This window comes from Rhyacophila brunnea, unplaced genomic scaffold, assembly GCF_057557595.1.
Source record: "Rhyacophila brunnea isolate RB1 unplaced genomic scaffold, BYU_Rbru_1.0 scaffold_6, whole genome shotgun sequence".
Lineage (NCBI taxonomy): Eukaryota > Metazoa > Arthropoda > Insecta > Trichoptera > Rhyacophilidae > Rhyacophila > Rhyacophila brunnea.
The window spans coordinates 7,466,753-7,484,102 of NW_028233276.1; the positions used below are offsets into that span (position 1 = coordinate 7,466,753).

General features: G+C 32.0%; 1 protein-coding gene across 5 annotated transcripts in view; it reads left to right on the plus strand.

Moving 5' to 3' along the window:
- ATP7 (copper-transporting ATPase 1) overlaps positions 1 to 17,350 on the plus strand; it is an 89,804-nt gene that overhangs the window by 29,323 nt on the left and 43,131 nt on the right. Inside the window, exons 1-2 of one of the 5 annotated variants that reach the window (XM_085956868.1) lie at positions 3,074 to 3,491; positions 14,218 to 14,394. The exons of 1 other annotated variant lie outside the window; for it this stretch is intronic. In XM_085956868.1, coding sequence (XP_085812994.1) covers positions 14,342 to 14,394 — 53 coding nt within the window. In that variant the 5' untranslated portion in view covers positions 3,074 to 3,491; positions 14,218 to 14,341. Of the gene's footprint in view, positions 1 to 3,073; positions 3,492 to 14,217; positions 14,395 to 17,350 lie in introns of those variants that run through there. 3 more of the 5 variants (XM_085956869.1, XM_085956867.1, XM_085956870.1) reach the window with 3 other exon arrangements.

Below are 17,350 nucleotides of genomic sequence, written 5' to 3' on the forward strand. Positions count from 1 at the left end.
TAACATTGATAAAATCGGTCAAAAATAAATCTAGTATAACAAAATAATTTATACTATTTAAGACATTTATTGTTAATATTGTATACGTTCAATCTTGGAAATACATAAGTTTAATGGAGTAAATAATATTGTAATATAAATAATAATGTGAATTTAATATGAGATTGCTGTTTCTGATAGTAAAAACTTAATGAATGGGTTAGCGAGATTTAAAATAGTAAAGCAAATCATGGTGTACTTATGGCCTTTCCGCTTCATAAATCTAATAAGTCAGCCAAATATGAAACTGCCGTAAAACGTATGAGATCGTGGTGGAATTACTTTGTTAATAGTGCTAAGCATTGTTTTCTTCCAATTTATCTCACTTTTATTAATTTATGTGAAAAAATAAAATGAATCGGGAACTAGCACATGGATATAAATCAAACTTCATTCAAACTCAGTTTATTTCTAATGTAGTTAATTGTTATTAAAAGTATTTTTTCTATTATATTTTCGTTTTTATTTTATTTTCCATAAAAATTGATAAAAAAGTGAATCCCGAAAGCTTCGGGATTATTTTTATCAATCCCGGGATTCATAGGTATCGAAAATAGCTCGGCATCCCGGGATTGGAATCCCTAGTCGCAACACACGCAACCATTCCTTGACTCGGGAGATTTGGGAAAATACCGGTATATTATCTGTACTTTGATCATTTTTCTTTATCTATAAACCTTCTTTCATAGAGTCTAAACACATGATACGTTTAACATGCACAGCATATTATGGAAATGAGACATAAAATCAGACCTCTGCAAACTCTGAAATGAGAAAGACTTTTTGCATACGAAAATGGCACGTAGGTACGTTAAACTGAAACTCAGTGATTTCGTAGGGAACCCAGAGATGGCTTCATCCGGAAAAAAATGAAAATCTTTGTCAAATACTAAAAATAAATCTGAATACACTGTTTTATCGAAAATATTTCACTTGCGGCTATGATTTTAATAACCTATACATACTATTCTTATTTTGAAATGAGAAATCGCAAAATAGTAGTATTTTCTATTGTTGTAGGTATCTCTGAATATGCAATGTACCTACTTAGGCATGTGGTGAAAATTTATCGAATTCTCGAGAATCTCATTTATAATATAACTTCTTGAGAAATGAAAATTTCGAAATTTCATAAAATGAAATCTCGAGAAAATAGAATCAAGTTTTTCATGATTTCTCGGTCACAACGTCTAGGTACCTGTGGCGTTCTGAATCAATAATAATTCGTAGTTAATACCTTTTTAGATATTCCAGCCATGTTTAAACAAACAATAATATTATTCTCGTTCTATCGGCCTGTATTTTGTTTTTTTTTTTATTTACCTACCGAATAAATCTTCAACTGAATCAGGCTTGAGCATGTGGTCTTTTAAACTTGTTTTAGCAAGGCATGCGTCTATTGAATATAGTATCTATACTACAAATCCGTGTAAAGAATAAAAACCAATCACGTAAAGATAGAGATATATACTCCTACCATACCGTAGTGGTTTTCAAACTGTTTCATTTCACGGCGCCCTAATATAATCAGTTTATTAGTGTGATGATATGTAAGGCTGTTCAGCATCCATTAGCAGGCTTGCTTGCTGCCGATTTATTAAACTATCACGGCCACCGCGTTATTGATATTTTTCCCTAATTACCTACCATTCTTCTTGTGATTTAATTTTCTAGGCAGTACATAATTAAATATATTATCTTGAATAAAACTACTAACTTCATTAAAACGCTAGTGATGAACAGTCCGTCAAGCCAAACATAATGTTAATATATATGATATATTTTAGGTTACCAATAGGATAAGCTCAAGGTAATAAGTAAATTCTTATACGGGACCTCTTGCACCATAAGCGATAACTAATACAAACAAAACAATAATAATTAACACTACTCATCAGCAACATCTTCTTGGCTACGTGTTAAAACTGTGAACTAACAAGCTCCTCCCATTTAGTCGACAACAGCGCCTAGAAGCGTAGCCAAGAAGATGTTGCAGAAGAGTAGTGGCAATATTTAGGTACGTAGAGTATAATACGCTTCATAACTTTGGACTCCGGCTCTAGGATGAAAATGATGTATGTAGGCCTAATAATATATTCTAAAAATATTTTTTACATAATATATTATTATCTATTTATTTATTACTACATAAAGCAGTGTCCACATTGGCAACACGTTGCTGGCAATCTTATTAAATTTCGATTAAAATAAATTATGAAAAGCATCGTGAAATTTAATGAGGTTGCCAGTAACTTGTTGCCAATGTGGACACGGCATAATATATTCATACAAGTGAATATCATTTGATCTAATTTTATACGAGGTAATCAAGCAAAGAGGCATATTAATGTAGTAAAAATTGCAAAGTTATAAAACGTATACTACGTACCTACGCAGTATTTTTTAACCATGCTTAACCTAAGAAGATCATAATATGAGCCTCCACATAGTGGCGGTTGTAGGTATTAACAGAAATTGTTTTAACGAGAAATAGATGTTAGCCACTTGGTCAACTAGGTACATACACCGACTCCAACCACAAATTGAAAAACAACATATACATTTGCCAGACCCATGATTCGAACCCGGGACCCACGACATTATAAGCTGATGCGTTACCCGCTCGGCCACCGTGGGAAATATTAAATATAGAGATATGTTAATAAATTTATGCGTATGGTTTTGGTTTTAAGTGCCTAGGTATTTTTTTTTATCAAAACCAAGAAAACCATTTGGTAAAGTTGTCATTACATACTTTAAAGAAGTTTAACTTCTACAGTGCATGCCCAGCACGCACTTTTTTGCATTTATTTCGTCAAGTTTCACTCATTTCAAAGAGTGATTTTTTTACATTCAACCTTTCAAAAATATCGCATGTGACCGTGCATTAGCGTATTGGTTGATTGGGATCATTGATATTTTCAAAAAACACGCGCGGAAAAACGCTCACACTTTGGAAACTGCTTAAAATAAATTAATCTATCATATCACTTAGTAGGTATACTTACCTACTCGGCACATAATTTTATTTAGCAGTACATATTCGACGTTCGCTGTGCTCGGTCGGTGTGTAAAATTGTCTTACAAATGACGTATCTGTGCCGACCATAACAAATCTCATGCACTTTCGATAAAAACTTTCTTCGCTTGCGTTCGAAATTCGAATGTCAGAGTGAAAACTAAACGTAATAAAAATGGCGTCTGTCGGAATGATTTGAAAAGTGAAATGAACTCTGTGTTTTGTGGTTTAATTTTTATTCGGTCAACAAAAACGTCTTAAGTACTTCGTAATTACACCATTAGTCTACCTTGTGTCAAACTCATGTGTACTTATAAATGTTTACGTGATTAATAATCGATGTTTACGTGGATACCGAATATACTGTTACGTCCTATCTAGTTTGAATCCAAATCGGTTTTTGATGGTTTTGATAGTGTTCTCAATTTGAATTGTAAATTTATTCGTGTTCTTAATGTTATTTTTTTGACAAATTGTATGGCTATTCGTCAATATATTTATAATGTCGTTATACCAACTAAATAATACAATCAATTTTTTGATTTTTTTGCTTGTATATTGGTTGACATATTATATTGATTAATAACATTTTTATGTTATTATTTTTTAGACGTAAGTTACGATAAATATCACGGGTTTTCTTAGCAACGTAGGGAATTTTTATGTTTCGGTGAGTAAACAGGAAAAATCGAGCGATTGTCATATTTTATTCGACCATGCCTACATGAGAATATGTATATAAAATGTCTAGATACTGGTACTAAAAGCAAACACGAAACCAAATACCGTTCAAATATTTTTTTTATTTACGTGTTTATGAAGTGCAATCTAACCACTTAAATAAAACGAATAAATGTATATTATGTACTGATGTTTGATTAGATTTGATAACCGATAAGTGATAACTGATAAGACTGATAAGATATGCATAAGTTAGAATTTCGATTATGAAAATAATATATATATTTTTTGGTAGTTAGGTAAGTAATAATATGTAGATAGCGATTCTTGAAAAATGGCGAAGTATGTATCATGTTAATTAATTTGTGCAAATAATGACAAATAATTCATTCGATTCCAGTTAAAGTTCTATCAGTGTATCATAATATGGAAAGAAAAAGTATCTATACCGGAATATTTTTTTGACCATGTCCGATCCTAATAAGATCATATATGGGCCTCCACAGAGTGGAGGTTCGTACAGATTGTATTTTGTGAGAAATGGATGTCAGCCACATGCTCAACCTATTAGGTCAATTTTCTGACTCATACACAAATCGGAAAACAATATGTGTACTTGCCAGACTCAGGATTCGAACATGGGACCCACGACGCTATAGGCCGACGTTTAAGAATATTACAAAAATGCAGTATTTTTTAAAAACAATAATACATATTTTATGTTGTCATGCGGGATCGCTATTTAACAAAATTTGTTGCATAAAACATTAATTTGGTTCAATAGTTTTGGTCTAATCTCACCTCATTTTACGGTCCACATTAATTATTTCGTTATGCATTAAAAAATAGTTCGTGACACTGATCAGTGATCACACTGCGGAAGTCGATTAATGTTTTTGAGATATCGACTCAAAACAACTGACAAACTATTAACTTCGACACTGTGTATTATTTTATCTATTGATATATTATTATTTACCAACTACACAAATATATAAAAATGACATTTGAAAAATGGAGTAAAATCATGCTGAATATATTGCAAATATTCGAATATGAATACCGGAATACATGCTAATCGTAATTAGTAATCACAAATCAGAATATTTCTCTATTCGATTTTGACAAAAAAATCGATAATGCGCATCTATTCTATACACAGGGCTGCTATCGGCGGCTCTCGAGGGTAGTTTATCATATGTATGTATTTAGGTATTATAATTGTTACAATAAGTTAGCCGTCTAAACTGTCAAAACTGTATATCTCGTTCTAAAAGTTAACAGAGCCAAAAGAGATGCTGTTAAAACGTAGCACTTTTTGACAGTTCAGACGGTTAACTTATTGTAACAATTAACCGCCCCAATACATAAATATGAAAAACTGCCCTCGATAGCCGCCGATAGCAGCCTTGTGTATAGAATATATGCACTGGTATCATAATATCTGAATAAAAATATCTAAGTAGGTATCAATACATTTTTGACCTTACCAACTATAGTATCAACAAAACGTTTCTCAATAATAGGTGTGTCTATTGGTTCCTCCATTTGCTTTAAATAATATGTACCAATGAATCAATAATGTATCAACACTTAAAAAATGCTCTTTAAATTATTTTATCTCGTATTGCGATGGTATAATATAATCCAACCTAAAGAAGACAAATTTAATCATAGTTGATATTGTAATCTAGAATTTTCTTGCGATCGCTAATTCCGACTAAATATTTCAATTATTAACAAATTTAATATTAATACGATCTTTTGAATTTATTTACAATTAGATTAGTCTACATCTAAATTATACACTTGAATAATATCTGAAACTTTCCTATTAGAAAAAAACAAACAGATTTTATCTGACCATAATTTAGTAATTTCTTTTATTATTTAATAAATCTGGACCGGTTTCGTCCGCCTCGGTCCAGATTTATTAAATATTAAAAGTGGAATAAGTTTGTACTAAAAAATTGCATTTTATTAAATTAATCAATAACTTTATAATTTATCTGTAAATAATATTATGTTGTTAATATAAATGTATATTTCTATATATTAAATTATAAACCGTACCAAATGATTGTCACGTGTTACAGTACAATTAGTTTTGATGTTCTTATGTTTGGAAGCAATAATATCATACAACTAAAAGTAAACAACTGCAAAAACAAATTTTACAGTAGAGCCATGTTTGTGTTTAGCAAGGTACGTTTCCATTTCCATGTATAATTTTACATAATAACATTTTTATATATATAATAGACTTGATTAAGATAATTGAATTTTCATTTTCAGAACTTCAGAAATTTATTTACTTTCTGAGAAAAAAAATAAATAGTCCCTTGGTCAATTTTACTTGTACTACAAATGTAGTTAATTATGTAGTCTTAGTTAACACCATCATAAGAAATAAAACAAAAATTTCCTTTGTTTTTAATCGTACACATATTCGAGATAATATAAAACATTCAACTGTAATTATTAAATAATAATAATGCAACAAAGAAAAGAAGCATTCTGATTCTAGAAAAATCAAATACAAAGTAATTTAATAAACAAATATATTTAAATTCCCCAATTGATCTACATTTATATGATTCATTTTATAAACGAATTTTGTAACTTTATTGTAAGACAACAATAATTGATACGTCAAATTAATGTTCCCTGTAAAATTGTAACTCGGTCAAATTTTCCAGGTAAAAAAAAATGTGTCTTAACCATTGCCCACTGAAGAAGCAAGCTTATACATTACACGACTGGTCCTACTTTTCGCCCCTCCCGTTGACTATGAATGACCTGTAATTGTCTATAGAGTGCTCATACTGACGCGTCTGTCGTGTTCACTTGTCGGAGTATTCTTAGTTTCAGATTTCTTTCAGATTATTTTAACGTATCTTGGAGACCTTGGAGTTCATCTGATTTAGTGGTTATGTGTTATTAATAATTATAAGTGACGATCAAAGTAAGTAAACTTCTTCTGTGTATAATAATATCATAATACACTAGGACGTTTGTCAATGTGATATATATATAACTTATTTATACTCTTCAGTCATTATAGAATACCAAACTCTGCTTGCAAGTACGTTATCAATAAATAGTATGGCAGTGGACCACTCGTTGCTTGTGCAAAAAGTTATGCTCAGGCTTTATTAATCTAAAGATGGCGGTGGTCTTAACGCATTTTGACAAACTCGGGTTAGGTTGTTGTCCTAATTTTCTAATACATCTCGCAGTAGGTATAACCGCTCGGATATCGTGGGCGATAACATAATATGTTTTCCAGACAACCGCAACGTTAGTAAGATGTCAGATAGTCATTTAGTGTATTTTCACGAAAAATGCAGTTGGACACTTTTCCTTGTATGACGACGATATATTTTGTAGTTTTACCTCGAGACTGACAACATTTATCTCGGCTGGTTTTGTAATCACAGCATTCCCCGTATCCCAGTTGTATTTTTTATTTGACCTTTTCTGTTAATTTAAAAATAAATCAATTAGTATATTTCACACATACCTACCATATGGCTTAAAAAATCAATTGAATGGGTTCGGTCCTTGACTCAATTTTATTATTGACGAATCTATTGGTATGTATTGAGTTTATTTGTTAATTATATGGAATTTTTGTAATTTATGGCTGAATTAAAATTATCGGACTAAACTGGTATTTTACAACGTTTTTCTTAACTCGTATTCTTATTTGTCCGGTGGTTCTTTGTCCGGTACAAATCTTGCAATCGATTTTTAACTAACTTCCCGACTAGCTAGACATTTGAAACTTTTAGAATATATCAGAACACGATGCCAATGCATTTTTTTATTACTTTTAGCCATCTCTAAGTAGAATTGAATTCATTTTCAGTTAATTCTGTTTTGTATAAAAAGTTATTTCGACACCATTATTGATTGCTAGAGGTCTGGGTTCCTAGCAACTAAATTATTAATATATACTTACGTCCGTTACTATGGAAATCAATATGACATGTAAAAATGACATTTCAGTATTATTTCTATCAAGTACAAATTTATTTGATCGTTTAAGCTAGTTGAGTCAAGTTTATATGATTCAACAGAAAATTTAAAAACTTTGTATATAATAAGTTCTTTTTATCTTGTAATTTTATATGGATTTTTTTATATACTTGCTGAATTCAAAGTGGCGTACTTTTTAATGCAAAGTGTATTGTGTAGATTAGGTATTTTAATATTCTACATTCGAATGTTGAATACATTTAACAATATGCACCTAATAAACTACGTAGGTATGATTCAAATCTGTGTTTACTAAAACCTACTTAAGATAGGTACCTACCTATTCTACTGCGTCAGTATCGGTCAAACCCTTTGCAACACTTTGTACAAACCTGTTGGGATTGTCCAAACACACCAAGAACCGGTTGTTAATAGTAACATTGAAATATTGCTAAACATTTATAATTTCTGTCATTCTAATTGGCACGCACTGACAAAAACTGTAATATTAATAGGTATTACACCAATGCCAGGGTCGGAGAGTAAGGATAAATTATCCCAAATGGGAAAAGTCAAATAGTTGGGGTACGTGGAGGCCCAAAAATACAGATAAAACTGATTTACAGTATAATTAACTTGTTTTTGTTTAGATTGAAGTATGAGGGGGGGGGTGAATATATTGTTTAATTCAAATACTTTTTTAGTAATCTGAGAGAGTTAAAAAAGTTCTCCCACCTCTGTTTTAAAGCTACACTTCAGCTGAGACATGGTCTAAAACTAAAACGATCGTGACAACGCGACGCGCAGATTGTGCAAACGACGCGTGACGAACAAAACATAATTTGTCATAAAAATTCAACATGCGTCCATTTAATGTTATGTTTATTGTTACTTAAGTAATAGTAATAATATATATATTCTTTTTTTAATTAACTATTTCTTTTATTCAAACGAATAATTCACAAGATTTAAGAATATAAATCGATTGCCGAAGTAACATGATTTCGAAGAGCGCTGAGTGGTAGGTATTTAATAGCCAATAGCTTAAATATTTGTCGTCATTAGTATGTCTTCCGTAGCATAATGGCTGAATGCGACTAGTTTGGGGCGTTTACCCGTTGGAGATGCCGGGTTCGATTCCCGACCGGTTGGCTTACTTTTTTCAAAAGAAGTTTTTTCTATTGGTTGTGATATACTCTCTCAGTTAGTGTTCTTCTAAATAATATAATATATATATTCATTGACATGTTTTGTTTTTCGACTAAATACGTGACGTTTTTAGCCATCTTTACATGATTTAAGAATTAATTCCTCCGACGCCATCACAAAACAAATTGACGTGCTCACAGGTCAACTATCGCTCTCCGATTGGCAACGCTTGCGAAATTACGTCCAACCTATTGCTGAAAATTATTTGCCGTTTCACTGAAGTATGCTCTTAATAGAAAATGTGTGACTGACAATTTTCGAAGAGAGAACTTTTGGAGGGCTGGTTTTGCCGTTTGACTGCAGAAAGTTATTGCGAACCGTTCGCTGTAAAGTGACATTACAATTATCTCCTGGCATTCGTGGTAAAAATCAGTTTCTCATCCATCACCTTTTGCACTTTTTTGCACCAAGCAAATTACGCGGGGTAAAGTCCAAGAAGTCGGATGGCTGACGAATGATGTTCATCGCCATAGCCCGTGACTTAAAATACGTAATAAAAAAGATACCTACTTGTGCACTGTTCCGGGCAGCCGCTTAGATAGCGAATTGTGTGAATAGCATTACAAAAAATATAGCTTTTAAATATATAAGTAAAAATGAGAATAATTTTTATCTCCAAAGATGACCTCCCTCTTTAGATAGTTGTATTTTGACCGAATTTAGGTAGATATGGCCTATAAAGGAAGTCAAAAACACTATATAAAATATATCCGGTGTTACATGGTTTCTCTAATTTTCTGATTCCGTTCAACATTCAAATGTCGCCACTAATAAATGTATCTTAATGCCTTTTTGAAATTTTTAACTTTTAATAAGAATCTTATTATTTTATCAAAACATCAGATATTTTTGAAGTTATACTTCTTTTGGGGCATTTGGTAGAGAGTGAAATTGAGAGCTGCGCGCGCACACCGTTACGAAAGTGCGCGACAGTATGAAGTTAGCTGCGAATCAATCAGCTGTATACAAACGCAAGTTTGATAGAATTGTTCCATTGTCAAGGCAACGAATTTATTATTGTCGGCTATTTGCAATTCCTTACGTAAATGATTAAACGCCAGAGTGACAATTGTTACTTTAAAAATAAAAACGACGAGAAATAATTATATAATTTAGTAATTTACGTTAAAGTGTATAGATATAAACCAACGGCGCTCCAATAAGGGGCCCTTTTTCTTGAGTGTGTAATTTAACAAGATAATTAAGAGCTAGTCGAAGAATCTAGGGTTTCATAAGTTTTGTTTTTGTTTTGTTACGATAAAGAAAAGAAGTATAACTTCTAACGCGCCTACATAAGTACACACACCGATTTATTTTTATTTGATTAAAACATCAGATATTGTTTGTGTATAAATGGGAAATTTAACTGGCTTTTAAACGTTTAACAAAGTTTAGCACAATAAACAATAACTATTGGCACACGTGGGTTAGTGCTTGATTAAATTTACATTTATTACGTATTGTTTGTTTCTGTTATGAAAACATAATATTAAATTCGCTTTAATAGTCGAATACTTTAATACGTCACTACCTAATCACCAATTCAATGTTATCGTTTTATACCAAAAACCGCAAATTGGTCTTTAGTTTCCTTCAGTTTTTTTCATTACTTCATAACATAACATTATGAATCATTCTTTATTAATTATTTCCCCAACGTATCCCATTTATACCAGGCAGTGGCGAAGGGTGGAGGTAGACTGTTAAGATCCGCACTTGAATAGTGAACACTAAACTTTGTCAGTTATTCGCATATGTTTTCATTGAAATAAGACCACAATTATTTACAGATGGTGTTGGTTAGTTTTTAAAATTCGATTAAATCCTACGAAAACCATGCCATGATAGATAATAGTCAAAAAATACTCATCTATCTATAAAATATCTAAAATTATGCAATTCATACATAACTTTGAATATTTTATGGATAGAATCATATTTTGTATCTATTATAGTTTGGTTTAGGCATGAAAATGAACCAAAAATAATATGTTTAATATTGTATTCTTAATCCAACGAAAACAATTTAGTATGAATGAAAAAGTGTGCGCAATTTTGTTGTATCGCCCTAAGTGATGGTTTGGTTTAGGCAGGGCTCAATTGACTTTTAAAAACTAACCAACACTAACTGGAAATTGTAGTCTTAGTTAAATAATAGCAAATACGTATCACTAACAAAGTTTAATGTGCACTATTTATGGCGGATCTTAACAGCCTACCACTCTTCGCTACTGATAGGTACCAGGTACATACCGTTATTGTATATCAGATATTGAGTTATTTCGCGTACAAATTACATTTATTAGATATGTGATACCTAATTGATTTATGGTAGATATTTTCTTTCGCCTCAATTTACTCAGCTAGGTGTATTGCATATTGCATGCAATGGCCTGTGTAACATTCACTTTACATCAAATTTTAATAAATAAAAATAATACACTCGTACTATTTCGTAACTTTCATGTGTGTGCTTTCTATAATAGCTATACACTATACAGGTACACAGAAAAAATATTCAGTGCATGTACACATAATATTAGTATTAGGTACCATTCAATAAAAAACATCCTACTTCTAACTAGATATTGTCCGAATGTTTAACTAACTACTGACTCTAACTGATGTTATATCCGTAGGCATTTTTGTTTTGTAACAAACCGAGGCTAAAGTGCTTTGTTGTATCTAAACAAAATGCTTTGTTTATTAAATTGTATTCACATATTACATAGATATGTACCTAGTCGTCAATAATTAGATCACGGTATTTTCAATATATATTTTTTTATGTAAAAAATTGCTTTATTTCACAGAACAGATTAATAAAAATAGAATTCCGATAGGCTATATATATATATACCAATACAGTAAATTTTGACGCAGTGTTTTAAATGTTGAGTGTCATACGAAAATGAACCACGCATTATAGACGTGCGTGTAATACACCAATATTAAATGACCGTCAATGAGCAATAAACCAAGAGCAGTTGTCAGTATTCGACGTATAACGTATTCTTGACACGTGTTTAAATTTATCCCGTATTCTTCCTTACTCGAGATCGGTTGCCTGCTTCTCCTTACCCGTCAAGTATTTCAGTTCCCTGCTTTATTTAAAGTTTAATTTAAGTAGTGACATTTGAATAAAACTTATTTTATATTATTTGTTCTATACACTGATATTAAATAAATGCTGTCTACTTGGTTACGCCGTGTAGGTATATAAAAGGAAAAAATGACTTCTAATAAAATATTAATTACAATAATTAAGTATCACAATTTGTTTTACCATAAATTGACAATACATTATTATTAAATACGGTACATAATATACTTATTTAAAAATATGACGAAGAAAACCTATGAAAATCGAGCCTAAATATATGAAAGTGAAATTGAAAAAAAAATTGGGTACTGTGGCTAAATAGTTGCAAGTCATTTCGCCTTTTGGATTAATTTGTAGCGCGTCGAGATCCAGAGCTAGATGAACAATCTCATTTAATCGCAGATAGAGAAGAAACTAAAGCAATACGTCGTTAATTGCCTCCATTTTTTTAATACTAACAATACTGCCAACAAACAGAATATTATTTTCTCAATAATATACTTACCAATTCAAGGACACTAAAATCGTTATGAAAACGATGATAATTAATCTAATAGAAATCTGATTCACTCTATGTAAGAAATAATTAAAACTTGTTCGTCTTCTTACTTATTATTTTACTTAGGAAACCTCATATTTATTTATATTGTTTTCATGGTTACATACCGTATTTTTGTCACTGTTGATATTAATTACATGACATAATAAATACTATTATTGTAGAATACCTGTAATATCAAAATACGCTTATAATATTTAAAACTTGTTCGTCTTCTTACTTATTATTTTACTTCGGAAACCACATACTTATATATTGTTGTCATGGTTACATACCGTACTTTTTATCAGTGATGGATATTAATTAATTACATGACACTTTAAATAATATTGTAGAATATCTGTAATATCAAAATATACTTATAATGTTTAAATATAATTAGAATCTTATCTCACTTAGCAATTAGCTTAATTTAGCATAAATATTACTATATTAAAATCTTGAAGGCTGGTGAATAAGTAGGTATACATTTTTGTCGGAATGCTTTGCCTAGATTTCATTTCAATATGAAACAGTTTTACGATGTTGTGCGCTTGCCGTCGTTATAATGGATATATTATTTAAGATAGATAAATTATAAATATTATTGAGAAACCCCACAGAAGGTGGCACGGCGAGGTGTGAATTTTGCGGGGGGTTTACGAGACATGACTCAAGTAGAGGTACATACATATAAATCAAACGCTCCTGCATTGCCCATTATCGAAATAATGAAATGATTGCCTTCTGTTATCCAGAAAAGTAGATCGATGGCATTTGTATAACATTTTTATCTCAACCCCGACCCCATAAAATTCATTAACACAAATTCAGATTGATAGGACCAATAATAAAAAAGATATTGGCCCGAGTGGTCCCGTAATCAAGCTTTTAGCGACGTCAACTGAACAATCCGCTCGCCCCGCCGCCTCCAGTGGGTTCTAAAATACTATTATTTTATTGAATGGTCGTGCCGCTCGAAAAAATGATGGACTGCCTTGTGTTTATATTGCCTCCACGGTGGTGTAGTGACATTATGTTCGCCTGTAATATGTTCGGCTTTACACATGCGTAGATTTACGTAGAGTTAGCTACGTAAACACTTCCTGCCATCTAAATTTTAACATTGTACCTACATTGTACGCATATCTCAAACAAGTTTGTCGTCTTCTAACTGCCTACTGTCGCGAAAGCTCAATTTGTCAGCACGAAATGTATGCATGTATAAAGGCCCCATAATTATGTGAATAGCTAGTTCGAATCCCTCACATGTTGTTTTTCCATGTGTGTTGGAATTCAGCTCAAAATATATAAACCATCGATATAATGATATGTAGAGCTAGGTAGTGATTGATAACCAATTTTCGTAAAAAAGTCCCTATCAAGAAACATCGCAGGAGTTTATAATCTTCGCTGGATTGAATCCTCACTTATATTTTGTTTTGTTGTTTGCTATTTTTTATGCAACCGATTTTTAAAGAGTTATTCGTAATTTTTTGTAGATATAATATAATACCTACATATAGTTTATTTTCTTCGTAAACATAAATATTATGTATTTATCATTAGGAATGAGATTACTTATGTATGTATAATATAGGAGTGATTGTATACAGTTTGTATTTACTATATTATTGTGTTTTACAGTTTTTACTGATACCTAATACGTGATATTGTGATGTTGTATAATTATTTGTGATACTTGTTGTAGTCAAGTGTGCATTTAATAACCAGTGTACAGTGATCACTTAGTTCTAACAAATGTGAAGAAATGAGCAAAGGATTCAAGTACCAATTGCTGCACAATTCCGACAACGACACAAGGTATTCTATAATTACAAAATTATTATTCGTAATTATTAAGTATTTCTTTTACAGTTAAATATTTGTTGATGTTAAACTTCTTTAATTTTAGTAGCGTAACTGGAAGAAAGGAGTGTGAGACCAAAGTTTGTTACAAAATATCATTAAGTATCTTGGTTGCATGATATGTGAGTATCCTTGGAGTGCGGTGACTTTTACTTGTAGTGATTCTGTTGATAAAAATACATAATATTTTCCACATATTCGGCTGATGACGTAGTTAGTATGTGGTAGTGTAGTCTTGATAGCTTTGATATATCCACAGAACAGATTAATAATTATAATTCCGATATGCTATACCCTAATACACTACATTTTGTCGCAGAGATTTGAATGTGTGAGTGTCCTACGAAAATGAACCACACATTATAGTCGTGCAATAGTGTATGTTGCAACCTTCAAATACAACAATATTGAATGAGCGTCAGTGCGTAAACCGAGAGCAGTAAGTTGTCGCAAGCTTAGAATGACGTGTTTAAGTTTATCCCATATTCTTCCACAATCGAGATCGGTTGCCTGTTACTCCACACCCGTTAGGTATTTCAGCTGCCATTATTCCTGAGTTACCTGGATATATCCTAAAAAACTACGTAATATTAATAATATATAGCTTTTAGGAAGACGAGTTTGCCAAAAAATTGTACAATTACACAATAAATATACCTAGATATATAATAATTATATTATTAAGACCGTATTTAGTACTTTATCGATTATTTCTGGGGAATATACTACTCATATCCAGCATCTGTGGATCGCACGCCACTGGTAAGAATTCGGTTGTGAAGTAACCACACATGAAAAAAACAAATTTTAAATATAGAACGTTTTGAAACAAATGAAATGAATTTTCTTGATAGATCAATAATTATTACTAGGTACTTAATTGATTAGAACACAAATGCTTATATTTATTATGTACTTCTGTAAATCTTGGAATTATAATAATGGATCATTTACAGAATGTTGAAAACAATGTTGTATAATTTTATTTACAATCGCGTATTTAACCTAGAAGACAATTTGCGCAATTTAGTCACCCTCACGGGTTCAACGATTTATCTATCGTCTAAGGATTCAACCCTCCACCTCTATATTAATTATTTATACCTATAGCTCAGGCGTCGACTTGAATTCCTTTGCTCTATATTCTATGTTCACTTCTATAATACGTTTAATCTGTCGTTTCATTCCCGACCCATTTCCGAGAAAATTCCGCAATACGTTATTGAAAATTCTTGACATTTATGTCCTTAGCAAAATACCTAAATACTTATGCTAGATAATGCGTTGGAGGTCAATTTAAAAATCGAACGAGTTATATTACACATTAAAAGTGTTCGATTTTTAAATTAAGTATCGGCGATTTTTGTATGCTGCCTATTAATCACTTGAAATCGACGTAAACATTATTTTAACCGAAGGACGTTGTTTACTTATATTTTTTAACAAATCCGTTCCGACCGCATATCTGTAAAATTATCTACATTTCGTGGCGGAAATGTCTCAATAATAATTCATTATTATTTTATTTTAGCAAGGACTTGGTTGGAAATAATATTATGTAGTGACGTGTGAATGTGATAATTGATAATATATTAGCAGGGGTCGTGTACCATCTTTCTCGATTATTTATTTTGCGTTGTCTTCCCAGTTGATATGGAGCATGTGTATTTAGATCATGGCCCCCACAAGGGGTGGGGGGGTGACGGGGTCTATCCTGGGGGCCCGGGCTTATGGGGAGGGGGGGGGGCGGCGAGGGAAGTCGACTAGTTAACAAATTTTGCCGCAAATTGTTTACCAGCTGCCTCACCATACTTTTTCACCATACTTTCATATAACTTGCCGCCCCTAGCTCGAAACAGTTCAAATCAGTCACACACATATTAAATTATAATGTCATCAAATATTAATGTCGTCAATCAGTGCGTCTAGTCTATAAGTCTCTAAATGCGCCGCTGTCTGTAGGGGACTTACTTCTTATTTTATATGTATTTGTTGTTTACATACACCCACGATGGCCGAGTGGCTTAAATGTCGGCCTATAACGGCGTGGGTCCCAGCCTCGAATCCTGGGTCTGGCAAATATACATATTTTTCAATTTGTGTTTGACTCAGAGTATGGACCTAATAGGTTGGGCAAGTGACTAACATACATTTCTCGTAAAAACAAATCTGTCAATACATATCCCCTCTCTGTGGAGGCCCATATGATCGTATTAGGAACGGACATGGTCAAAAAAAATCATAATTATTCAAACCGATGTCAATGTGTGCTTAATTTGTTAGATTATGCAAATCAATCGACAGTGGCTAGTAATTTGAGTTTAAAGTCGGGCAAGATAAGTCGCGAAAAAGAAAAAAAATGAATTCGTTATTTTTTAGTGTTCAGGCTGAAGCCTTATTTGTCGCAAGCATAATATGTTACTATCAGGGAACTCAGAAATAATGGGAACTGAAATACATAACGGGTAAGGCGGTAGCAGGTAACCGACTCGAGTAAGGATGAATCCGGGTTAAACTTACACACGTGTCTAGAATACGTTTAACGTCGAATACTGAAAACTGCTCTCGGTTTATGCATTTACGCTCATTTAATGTTGGTGTATTACGCACACTATTGCACGTGCATAATGCGTGCTTCATTTTCGTAGGACTCTCACACATTCAAAAGCCTGCTTCAACATGCGGCGTATTGGATATAGCCTATTGGTATTCTATTTATTATCTGTTCTGTGGTTACTATATTTAATATTTCACGTATTTCAGAATGGCTGCTTCTTGTAAAACTGACGGATAAAAGTGAGCTAAGTATATAAAAAAAGAAACCAACAATTTTATTATTAATAGCAGGATCTTCTGCTTTCTCTTTGGGAAGATTATTCTACTGTGGAACTTAACCGAGTTTTTCTCCAGG